The sequence below is a fragment of the Calonectris borealis genome, chromosome 2, assembly GCF_964195595.1.
Source record: "Calonectris borealis chromosome 2, bCalBor7.hap1.2, whole genome shotgun sequence".
Classification (NCBI taxonomy): domain Eukaryota; kingdom Metazoa; phylum Chordata; class Aves; order Procellariiformes; family Procellariidae; genus Calonectris; species Calonectris borealis.
The window spans coordinates 18,382,169-18,394,264 of NC_134313.1; the positions used below are offsets into that span (position 1 = coordinate 18,382,169).

Below are 12,096 nucleotides of genomic sequence, written 5' to 3' on the forward strand. Positions count from 1 at the left end.
CAGGACTGGCCCCAGTACTGAGCCCTGGGGAACACCACTCGTGACCGGCTGCCAGCTGGATTTAACTCCATTCACCACAACTCTTTGGGCCTGGCCATCCAGCCAGTTTTTTATCCAGCGAAGTGTATGCCCGTCCAAGCCATGAGCAGCCAGTTTCACCAGGAGAATGCTGTGGGAAACGGTGTCAAAGGCTTTACTGAAGTCTACGTAGATATCATCCACAGCCTTTCCCTCATCCACTGAGCGGGTCACCTTGTGATAGAAGGAGATCAGGTTAGTCAAGCAGGACCTGCCTTTCATAAACCCACGCTGACTGGGCCTGATGACCTGGTTGTCCAGTATGTGACACGTGATGATACTCAAGATGATCTGCTCCACAATCTTCCCTGGCACCGAGGTCAGACTGACAGGCCTGTAGTTCCCCAGCTCCTCCTTCTGGCTCTTCTTGTAGATGGGTGTCACATTTGCTAACTTCCAGTCAACTGGGACCTTCCCAGTTATCCGGGACTGCTGATAAATGATTGAAAGTGGCTTGGTGAGCACTTCTGCCAGCTCCCTCCGTACCCCTTGGGTGGATCCCATCTGGCCCCATAGATTTGTGTGTGTCTAAGTGGTGTAGCAGGTCACTAACAATTTCCCCTTGGATTATGGGGGCTTCATTCTGCTCCCTGTCCCTGTCTTCCAGCTCAGGGGGCTGGGTAGCTGGAGAACAACTGGTCTGACTATGAAAGATTGAGGGAAAGAAGGCATTAAGTACCTCAGCCTTTTCCTCATCCTTTGCCACTATGTTTCCCCCTGCATCCAGTACAGGATGGAGATTCTCCTTAGCCCTCCTTTTGTTGCTAATGTATTTATAGAAACATTTTTTATTGTCTTTATGGCACTAACCAGATTAAGTTCTAGTTGGGCTTTGGCCCTTCTAATTTTTTCCCTGCATAACCTCACAACGTCCTTGTAGTCCTCCTGAGTTGCCTGCCCTTCTTCCAAAGGTCATAAACTCCCCTTTTTCTCCTGAGTTCCAGCCAAAGCTCTCTGTTCAGCCAGGCCTGTCTTCTTCCCCCCCAGCTCATGTTTCGGCACATGGGGATGGCCTGCTCCTGCTCCTTTAAGATTTCCTTCTTGAAGACCTTAAGTCACTTTATGGCTGTTAGAAAGTGTGTTTCATGCTGAAATTCACAGTGACAATGCAGAAAGATTTCATGTTTTCTAATGAAAAGGTGTAGGCTTCTGCCTCTTACGCTGAATACCTGTTGTAGTGCAGTTCTCACTTTAATCAGTACAGAGCAATGTGCAAATGCAATTTAATAGCTAGCTAGAACAATGCACCATATAGTAAAGCTAACCAGAAAAGGAAATTAATCTGGTTTGGGGGCCTTTTTTCCATGAAATTTTGGTTATCAGTATTGCATATAACTTTATGAAATTTCCAGTGGTTTGGAAGAAAACATTTTGGTACTGACTGGATGGGAAATCAGAAAAAGAGAGCTAAAAAGGCCCACCAGGCCCAAGAACTGAATAACCCAACAGTTAGGGGGCCCATTACTAGCCTGGCAGCCATGCAGCGAAGTAGCACCAGGCTAACCAGCTGGCAAAACAGCTAAGCAGCTGACTGGCCAATAAGCGATACAAGCAGGCTGCTTCTTTGGCTTTAATTAAAAGGTTTCACCTTAGAATGAAAATTTCTATAGAACTTACTGTCTGTCAAAATTTCATATCACAAATACTAATTTGATATTAGAATTATTTGGTAATAAAATGATAAATAAATGAGAACAATTCATTGATATAAAAATGAGTCTTTCTCCTATTAACACAAATCAAGAAGGATGCTCTGCTTAGACAAATGATTAGCGTGGATCTTCAGAACTGGAATCTCTCTCTGCCAGAGGCTGTGTGTACCACTAAAATCCAGATTCATGGGGGAACTTGGGTGTCAAAAAAGCATAAATAATCTTGGAAAAGAGTTGCAGAGCTGAGGTTTCCTTTTCGTGTCTTCTGCCTACACTCTAACCTTTGCAGGCTAGAACACTTTTCATTTTGCTTCTGGCTTGATGAATACATTTATCCTTTCGCAGAATGGCGCATTAGTATTATGAATGGTAGAAAGTGCACGTAATGAATATACATATTTGTATTGAAACTGCCTCTCTTTATACATGTCATCTTGTGTTGAGTATGATGAACTTAAGTGACATTTTTGGTTTCCTATCCCTTTGTCTGAAACAAGGATTGAACTGGTATGTTCAGTTTCCTGGATAAGTGCTGTAACATCTTAATTGGCAACATATATTTAAAAAAAAAGAAAAAAAACCAAGAGACACCATAAGTAATGTTTCTGATTATGTTTTCATACTTTCTATTGGGGATAATATTGCTGGCTTGAGCCTGTCAGAGGACTATACTGAATGCCTGGATTTTACATACCAACTAGTATGAAACCGTTGTTCCTTAGAGTGGTATATTTACAGGCTCGTGCAGAAATGACTGGCAATTCTGTGGGGCAGAGGTGAGCGGGGGACACTAAAAAAGAGGTACTGATACAAGAACTAATAGTGATACTAATTAATACAATACTAATACTAATACAAGAACTTTGTTAATCCATTCACCACATCCTTTTACAATCTCATAGCACTATTTTTAATTTTTTTTTTTAACATGACTGTCCAAATTCCTTGGATCTAGGATCTTGAGTAAATTTCTTAAGTTGAAAAAGTTAGATTTTATTTGTTCTCCGGCTGAAATGAATAAGATCAGCCAGTGTGTTTCCGTAGATAAAAACATTCTAAAGCAAGCATTTGAAGAAGCTTTAATAGCCTGTGGTGCCAGTCAAGCATTTTGTCATTTATATTAGTGCCTGAGGGAAAGACAGTGCTAGCACAGTTTCAGAAATTTGGAAATTGGTCTTAAACATATTCTGTTTTCAGATAGCATGGTTGGGAAAAGATGGAAAGAACGCTACTTCTAAACTGTTATTCTTTCAAAAGTTTTCCTCACAAAATAATACCTACGCAAGCTTATTAGTCATTTATTTAAGGAGTACATTTTTCACTTAAAAAAATCACTTCTAAATTACTTACAATTGACTCTAAATGCGCCTTGATCATTGTCTCTAACAACGCTAAACCAACTGAAAATCTGGAAGCGATTAATGATGGAGCTAGGCACATTCCTTAGGGCTGACCCCTGAAAGAAATTTGGGTTACCCTGAGAATGGAAGCAATCTTTTTCAGTGTTATGAAGGTTACTTGCCCATCCACCTCTTGCACAATTTCGAGGTACGGCTATAATAATGTGGGGAAATCAGAACTACTCCCTGATCTAGGAACCGTGTACACACTAATGAAATAATGAGAAAAATGAATGTTGAGTACAGGATGAACAGGAAAAATCTGCCTTCCAAGCCTTTAGGTAGGCAAGAGAACCCCTGACATTTAGCATTAATTAATATTTTCCATGTTGAGTTTTTCAGCTTTAAGCTTCCGTCTCATCTGTAATCTAAAGGACAGGCAGAAAAAGCTACTCTGTTTGCCATAGTGTTTTGAGAATGATTGTTGAGCACAACAGAAATACTACCCTAAGACTGATATTTCGATCAGTCCTGCATGAAAGTTAAAAAAGTCTGAATAAGGTGTCCTGAGTTTTGTCTTTGAAGGAATGAGTGAATTGGTTTTAGAATAAGCTCATCAACACCTTTCAGCATCTGCAAATGCACTTGTATTACTCACCCACAGAACAATTTTGAAGGGATAAAACCATAGAAAACTGGACTTTGGTCATTGTAAAAGGAGGATCATAACTCAAGGGTAAGAATATAATCTCCAAGTCAACCCAAAATCTCTAGCTAAATTTTTAATTGAAATTTTTGAAATCTATACAGTAGATAACATGAGTGTTCTTGGTTGTGGTTTTCAAAGCTATCACACATCTTATTCAATGTATCGTTTTTAATAAAACAGAATACTAACGGAAAGAATGAATGAAAGCTCTAATATTAGTTTTATACAAGACAAGATTGTTCTGTATAAACTATTTATTGATACGTGCCAGTTTGTTTTATTGGCTCTTAGCCACCTCCCCCTGCAACCCTACCTCCCCAGCCTTCAAATGCAAGTGTTATAGAAATTGGGGAAGGGGAGATTTGTACAGAAGCTTACTCATGGGTTTACCTCAAGTCATAACACGAAAGAGAGATCTTTCCCTTGGAGGGAGCTAAGAACGCATTTAGTGAGTGAGAGGCTATTGCACTTTAAAGAGAAGTATGATTTAAGTTAAAATAATGTGATCATATATTAGAGGAGGGACTGCTATCAAATGAAACTTGCAGTTTCCCTGGGTTGGTTGTCATAAGCAGAAATTACATCTAGGCTTCTGCATCTAAAAAACCATTAATTTTCACAGCGTGAGCTGACCAGCTCCAAGCTTATTAGCTCCAAGCTTATTAGCTCCAACTCAGGTCTGAGCTCAAATTTAGGTCTAAGCACTGTATGAGGACAAAGAAGCAAAGACCAAAAATTTGGTCTCCAGACACTTGCCATTACTTTCTTGAATATACTGTTAATTTGCACTACTACTATTTTAGCTAGCTGTGCTCTTGCATACTGCTGTCACAATCTGATTCAAAACCTTGAAACAAACATTAAGCCACAAAATAACTCTTGGGAAGTGGTTTGAACTTCAGATGGGCAAATGCTGTTGTGGACAAGCGTATACACTGGCAGTGATGCAAAGAATAGAAGTTTAGAGGACGTCACTGTTCTGCATGATCGAAGCTTTGCTCTGTTACTGGTGATATTTCAAACACTTAATGTAATAAGTTTATTTTCAGAAATACTGTTTAAAGAAACTGACATGTCTAATGAGAATATGTTGACATCACTTGAAGTGGAATAGAGTCAAAATATTTTATTTAGATAGTGAAATATTTTGTTTTGATTTAATTTTCTTAGTTTTGAGTTTATCACTTGTATTTGTTAAAATTATCATATTCATCTAACTGTACTACAAAGATTTTCATAGGACAACTGGAAAAAACCCACTTACACTAAAATGAAAATGAAGTACTATTTCAGCACAAAGCACTGTATAAAATTCTTCAGACTTTTTATTTGATAAGGAATTTCAAATTGTCAAATTTGTTTCTACTTGAAATAGGAAAAACATGCCTTTTTAAAGAAAAATCAAAGCAAAAGTTTCTAATTGAATAAAGTGGGGCAGGGGAGGACTATGCATTCCAAAAGACTATGTGCAGCCATTCACCAGGCAATGCTGATTTGATTTTAGTTGTAAAAGCCAGAGCTCTGAACTTGCAGTTATTTTCTTACAATTTTCTTTTAGTTGCTGGTCGGCTAGGTAATTGAAGTTGCTTTCCCTCTCTGTGCATGAGTTTCTCTGTCTGTAAAATGGAGATAACAATATTGATAATGACATTATTGCATTTTGCAAAGCCACTTCAAAGGTTAGGTGAAAGTTCTTTTGTAAAAGCAAGGAATTTCTAAAACCGATTCACAGATTCACCTCATTCTCTCACTTGTGGATTGCCTGAATAGCTTTATGACCTGTTTCATTACAGACTTTCTTTCTTTTCCCTGAAGATGTGACTTATCTTTCTGGTTTTGGTGAGAAATGTATCTTGGATTATTGATTTGATGGAAGGATTGTTTATCTAAAGCTTATCCACCTTCTTTCTAACTACTACATCTCATCTAATAAAAAAAAATTACCTCTAATTCAGACCTTCTTAATGAGCAAGTCAAGATGAAAGATTATCAGGAGTAATGTCCTGATGTTAAAAAACAAACAGAAAACCAACAAAAAATCCAGATGATTTTGTATACTAGTTCTGGTGGCTTGGAGTTAATTTTCTTCATAGAAGCCCATATGATGCTGTGGTTTGGGTTTGTGGCTAAACCAGAGTTGATAACACACCAATGTTTTGGCTGTTGCTCAGCAGTGCTTGCACAGCATCAAGGCTTTCTTTTTCTCCCCGCTTTGTCCCCAGAGTGAGTAGGCCAGGGATAAGACAAGATGCTGGGAAGGGACAAAACATAAACAGCTGACCCAAACTGACGAAAAGGATATTCCATACCATATAACATCATGGTCAGCAATAAAAAATGTGAAGAAGGGCTGGGGGGTGGGTAGCCATTGCTTGGAGACTGGTTTGATTGATCTACTTGTGGGACGTGGTGAATGATTGCCTTTGTATCACTTGTTTTTGCTGTGCTTTTTTCTCCCCTCTTTACTTACTAAACTGACTTTTGAAGAGTCTTTGTTCTGACCCAGGAGTTTTCTTGCTTTTGCTCTTCCTATTCTCTCCCCTGTTCTGCTGTCGGGGGAGGGGAGGGGAGTGAGTGAGCAGCTGTGTGGTGCTTAGCTGCTCGCTGGGGTCAATCCACCAGAATTCCCTACTCTTTTTGTACTTTTAATAACTAATTTTCAGATTCACTGAAGTGATGGAGTATTTCTTATTTCTTTGTACCCCAAGTTTAGAAAAATACTTACTCTTGAAAAATAGGTGTCTGTTTTATAGTTTTAGGTGGTGGCCTGCATAACTTAAGCTCTCTTGTTCCATATCTTGAACATGAAAGTCACAGGGTACAATCCTTTTCCTGGTGCCCAGAGCAGTGTTCTGCCTAACCGGTTAACTGGATAGACACAAACTCCTTCTAGCCTGAGTGTCATGTACTTGCATCATGTTAGTGCTGTGGCTGACAGTAACGTGACTGTGTGGTTTCTGGATTAGCGCTGATTTGTATCCCATCACTTGGTCATGCAGAGTGGACAATCTTGTCTGTTCATGCTTGTCATAACATACTACTCATTGATAAATAAAAAGTCCCACAGGGGATATGTCAACGAATGTGTGTTTGAAAAAAAGTTTTCCATACAAGACCTTTATCAAAGCTTTATGAAAATCTACTGATCTTCAGCCCTGATCATTTTTTAATCTTCTAATAATAATTTTTATTTGTTTGTTTTAATTCAGGCTATCTGGAATGAATATACCTCCTCCAGTTATCAGCAACAAAAACTGGCTCAGACTACATTTTGTAACGGACAGCAATCACCGATACAGTGGATTTAGTGCTCACTACCAAGGTACATTCAAAGAAAAAAATTTTTTGTTGTGGTTGTTTTTGTTACGAAAAACAAAGTGCTTGAAGTTGTTAGAGGAAATGGGAAGGGCCATTTTAAAAAATCCTCATAAAGGTATAGTTTGTATTTGCATAAATGATAAATTCAGCTGTGCAACCTGTTATATCGAATTACAGTATGTTAGAGTATGGGTAGTGTATTATCTAGTGTATCTAAATACAGTTATAAAAAAATCACAGCAGATATCTACTTCACTTTACCCTGTGCAAGTACTTAGCTTTTAAAATGGCCCTAATATTCTGAAGGAGATTTTGTAACAGATACAGAAATAATGTTTTTATCATTAAAATATGTATTTGCCTCTGTGGTTGTATAAGTCATGTTTATAAAACAGTGAATTACGTTTCTACTTACTAATGTAGCATTTAATCACTATTATCTCTTACTACTTATTTCTGAATGCATTGTGCTATTAAGGGTTTAATTAATCTGTAAGATTCTTATCCACTGTTTTTATGAACAAACGTTATTTTGAGTAAGAGTGAAAGCATCTGAAGCATTAACTTGGGAATATCACCATTTGGAACAAGGCCATTATAATGATGAAGTGCTAATGAAAACTGAGTGTCATTAGTGTATGGTAATACTGCTTTTTCACAAGCATTACTGTAAATAATATTTTTCAATATCTACAGTGTATCAATGGATCTTCAGGGAACAGTAACCCTTTTTGTGCTTTTGAGCTTTGCCATTTATCTGACAAAAAAAAAATCACAGCATTCCGAACGAGATTTAGTTCAGGAATTTCTTTTATAGTTCTCTATAGGAAATTTGGCATAGGAAGAGATTAGCTACATAAATGTTTGCAGAATCTGATAAAATTAATCAACTAATGTAAAAATCGCAACTAAAAAAACCAAGGACTAATTTTTTAATGTAATTTATCTTTTATAATAGTAAACTTCTTACAACTGTGTGATTGCCTCAGATAACATATTCTATAAAAGAACAGAGCAAATTTGATTACTATTTCAGCAAATGTTGTATATCTCTATTTAGAATTCCTGAGTTCATAGATGTTCTGGAATGTGTATTTTGAGTGAATTTAGGTAAAAGGAGTCTTCCTACTGTAGCTCCAGGGCTGCTGTACCTGTTTACGAAAGACACTGACTCACTTTTTGCATGGTATCCTTCATACCAAATATGATAAACCACACTCTTTACTGGGAAATCACTAGCTTACGGGACTGTTAAAAGATGTAAAGTAGAAACTTTCTCTGTTAGATCTTACCAAACAATTGAGAAACAATGTGATAATTATTTTGGTGGTTTATGTGAAGTAATTTAGATTTTTGAGATGTTCATTTTTGAACTACTGAGAAAAGGAAAACAAACTATGTCTCAGATGACACACGTGCATTCCTGCAGAAAGTGTGAGGTAATAGATAATGAAAGAGAATAGACTTCTGTTTAGTTTCAAAATGTGTTTTCTGCAAGTCATGTAAAACATGTAAGTTGGTAGGTGTGGGAGATTTGAATGGGCTGTGTGTCTTCTGTTTCTCTTTACCACCTAAGTTTGTAGTGATTACATTATGGCTTTTTTACTATTATTTTGGTTTGCTCATTTAATTTTTAATGGTATATTGCTGAATGTATGTTAAAGTGTACTCTACTAAGTTGTGAAATGCGGCAGTAGTCTACCATGCTTATGAAGAAAATATCTTTTACAACTCTTCAAAAAAAAAATATGTGGGCAGTAAATAATTTCAGCATATAAAAGCATTAAATGTGCATAGTCAAGCAGATATTATCATTAAAATTAACCTTGATAGTAGAAAATGGCAAAATGCATTGTCAGGTAGTAGTAAGGAATAGTTTCTGGGTCGATGGTAGGCTAAAGGAGAGTGTGTGAGGAAATTAAAAATCTTTCATACATTTAGAAAACAAAATATTCCACAAAATATTTCAGTTTGTTAAGGACTGAAACCTTTATATTTTCAGTTAGAGACAACTTTAAGCCTTTTTGTAAAGCCCATTTTCAAACAATAATTTCATTGGTGTGCTGACATGAGTTGTCACAAAAGCAGATAACTGATAAAAATAAAAAAATATTCCAAAAAGCCATGTAGTACAGATACATGTGCCTGTTTTTCTTTTCAGGAGTTTATTTCTGCATCACTTTTGAGAGAGTGTCTGTTAATCCTTTCAACAGCTGTATAATCATTGTACTACACTGTAATAACTGTTGTGAAAACCCACTCTTTCCCCTGCTTGATTAACATAGATATTAGTGTAACTTCTTTGTGACTTCTCTTCTTGAAACTTAATCTTTCCTATGTAGTACCACTATAACCAGAATTAGTAATTTCTTACCACTTCATCTACTTTAACTTTCTTTATTCTATTGTTGCCTCTTTCAAAGAAGCCCGATTCCAAATTCTGAACTTCACATGACAGCATAATTCTTACTCCATCACTGTTTGGCACTTCGGTACTCTTTTCACCTAATCACTCCCTTGGCTTGCTGGTTTTGTTTGCACAACTGCACAGTTTGTGCTAGTGTACTTGGATGGTGGTTTGACCCTGAGTAGCAGCGCAGCACTCGCGCAGCCACTCGCTCACTCCACCCCTACAGCAGAACAGGGCAGAAAATAGGAAGAACAAGAGTGAGAAAACTCGTGGGTTGAAATGAATTCAGGGAAAATCACTCATCAGCTACTGTCCTCGACAAAACAGTCTTAATTTAAAACATTTAATTACTGATTTGGGTGTTGGGAAACAAAGACAAATATTTAAACAATTAGGGAAAACACCTTTGCTCTCCCCTTTCGCAGGCTTAACTTAATTCCAGACACCTCTCCTTCCCCTTTCTCTATCTACTCCACCACAGATTACACTTTGTCTCTTCGGTGGTGTAATAGACAATGCAGGAGGTTCAGGTGAAGGTGTAGGAGTTTCTTTCGGCTACTCCTTGTTTCTCATTCTTTTCTTCTGCCATTCCTTCCTTCTTACTCATTTCCTCTGCTCTGATGTAGGTTGACCATGGGCCACAGCCTCTTAGGGGAAGAACCTGCTCCAGTGTGGGTTATCCATGGGCTCCAGTCCCTTTGAGGGTTTTACTAGCTCTGAAATGGAGCACTCCTGCTCTGGCCTTGTTCCTTTCTCTCCGTGTTTACTGCCTTTTCTTATATACATTTTCATAGAGACGCCACAAATTCTGCTGATGGGCTCAGTTGAGTCCTGTGGGTCCATTGCCGAGCCAGCTGGAACCAGCTGTGAGCAGCATAGGGCAACCCCAGACCTCCCGTCACAGAGGTCACGTGTGCAGTCCCCTCACCCATCTCCTACCAAAACCTTGCCATTTATACCAATTACAATCTGGAAAAAAACTTGTTGGTTGTTTTATTCAAACAAAAGAAAATAAACAAGTTTTATGGCCACTTTTTAGGCAGGATATGAAATAACTAAATCTTATTCCCTTCTGTTCTCTTAAATTTATGAAAATTGCTTTTTTAAGATTTTTTTTCACGAGGCAGCCTCACAGGGCTCGGTTCAGTGTAATATCTAAAGCTACTGTGGCCTAAACATTTGAAAAGAAGACTAAAAATGACGCAATGCAAAGTCTTAAAATCTAGCTGCATATGAAAAATAAAAAAACAACAGAAAACCTGGGGTATTACATAATCTTCCGTAAACATCCTTTTAATTTCAATAATTATCATATTTTGCCTAATTTTCTGTTTAAGGCTTCAGTCTTGCAAACACCTGTGAAAATGTTTAAATTGGTTTATATAGAACAAATGAAATTTACTGAGGTACATGAAACTATGGGAAACTCTCAGCTTCATATAAGAACATTGTCATGCAGGTTATGTGTATTAATTTATTTTAATAGGCATTTTAATTCGTGAAAGACACTACAATACTTAACAGATGTTGGTAAATGATGATCAAAGTGATACATGTCAACTAGAAGAGAATCAAAATGTTTCCCTACCCAGGTTGTGGTGTCACAACCAAGACGCTTATTCTTGCTTGTCTGATCACCCTTGTTTCAGCACTTCTTTCTATTCACTTTGTCCAGATGTTTTCTGTCCTTACTGCTTTATTAAAACTCCTTCTGAGTTAGAAACTGTTGGCTGAAATAGAACCAGAGCTTTTTTGGATCTTCCTGAGGCTGCTGCTTCAACGTTTCTTGGCACTGGTAATCATCTTTTGCTGTTTCTCAAATTAGTTGTGCTTTTTTACTCCATCCATTCGCAGTTCCTGTAAAAGTTCCTTTTGCTTGCTGCTTTCTGTTGGCTACTCTTTGCAGTCCATCACTTACATATGAATCCATAATATTATCTAAGTGGACAGAAGGGATTAAGTTAGCTTCACAGCTTCCAGTCTTACAGGCTGGTGTACGCAAACTTCAATATTTATGTCAAGCATACCTGGACTCTGAAAGGGCTTTTGGAAAAGAATTCTTCATTTTCTGATAGTTAAACATTACTTTAAGAATCTGTAACTTTGCTATCTTTTGAGATCCAGCATCCTTTCTCTTTCCCTCTCTCCCTCTCTCCCTCTCTCCTCCTTTAAAGCTCTGGAATGTTTCAGCAGTAGCCATATACTTGCTATTTATTTCACTTGTGAAATCCATTTCTTAACTCCTTTTCCTTCCTTCCCCCTTTCCCTTACCTCTGTTTAAGCCATGTACAAGCTAGTGCTTTTACTATGAACAAAATAGTGTCAAATGTGTTGATTGAGTGCACAATCACATCTGCCTTCCATTAAGAATCTTTGCTTATAGGAAAATACAGATGAAGAGATGAAATATATCCATGAGCTTTTCAGAATAGGATAAAATTTAGCTGTTATGCTCATGTTGAAAAGCATGCAAATGGTTACTCTGCTTAATACTTGACAGCCAGCTACGTAGAGCTGAAGTTAGATAAATGCCAACACTTTCAATGTGTGATGTAATATGGAGAAAACTGATGTTGAAAAGTTTTCTCT

General features: G+C 37.6%; 1 protein-coding gene across 3 annotated transcripts in view; it reads left to right on the forward strand.

Moving 5' to 3' along the window:
* The window catches only part of CSMD3 (CUB and Sushi multiple domains 3), a 796,263-nt gene that overhangs the window by 255,901 nt on the left and 528,266 nt on the right, over positions 1-12,096 (forward strand). For all 3 annotated transcript variants that reach the window (XM_075141259.1, XM_075141260.1, XM_075141261.1), the window contains exon 6: positions 6,989-7,101. In XM_075141259.1, coding sequence (XP_074997360.1) covers positions 6,989-7,101 — 113 coding nt within the window. The remainder of the gene's footprint in view (positions 1-6,988; positions 7,102-12,096) is intronic.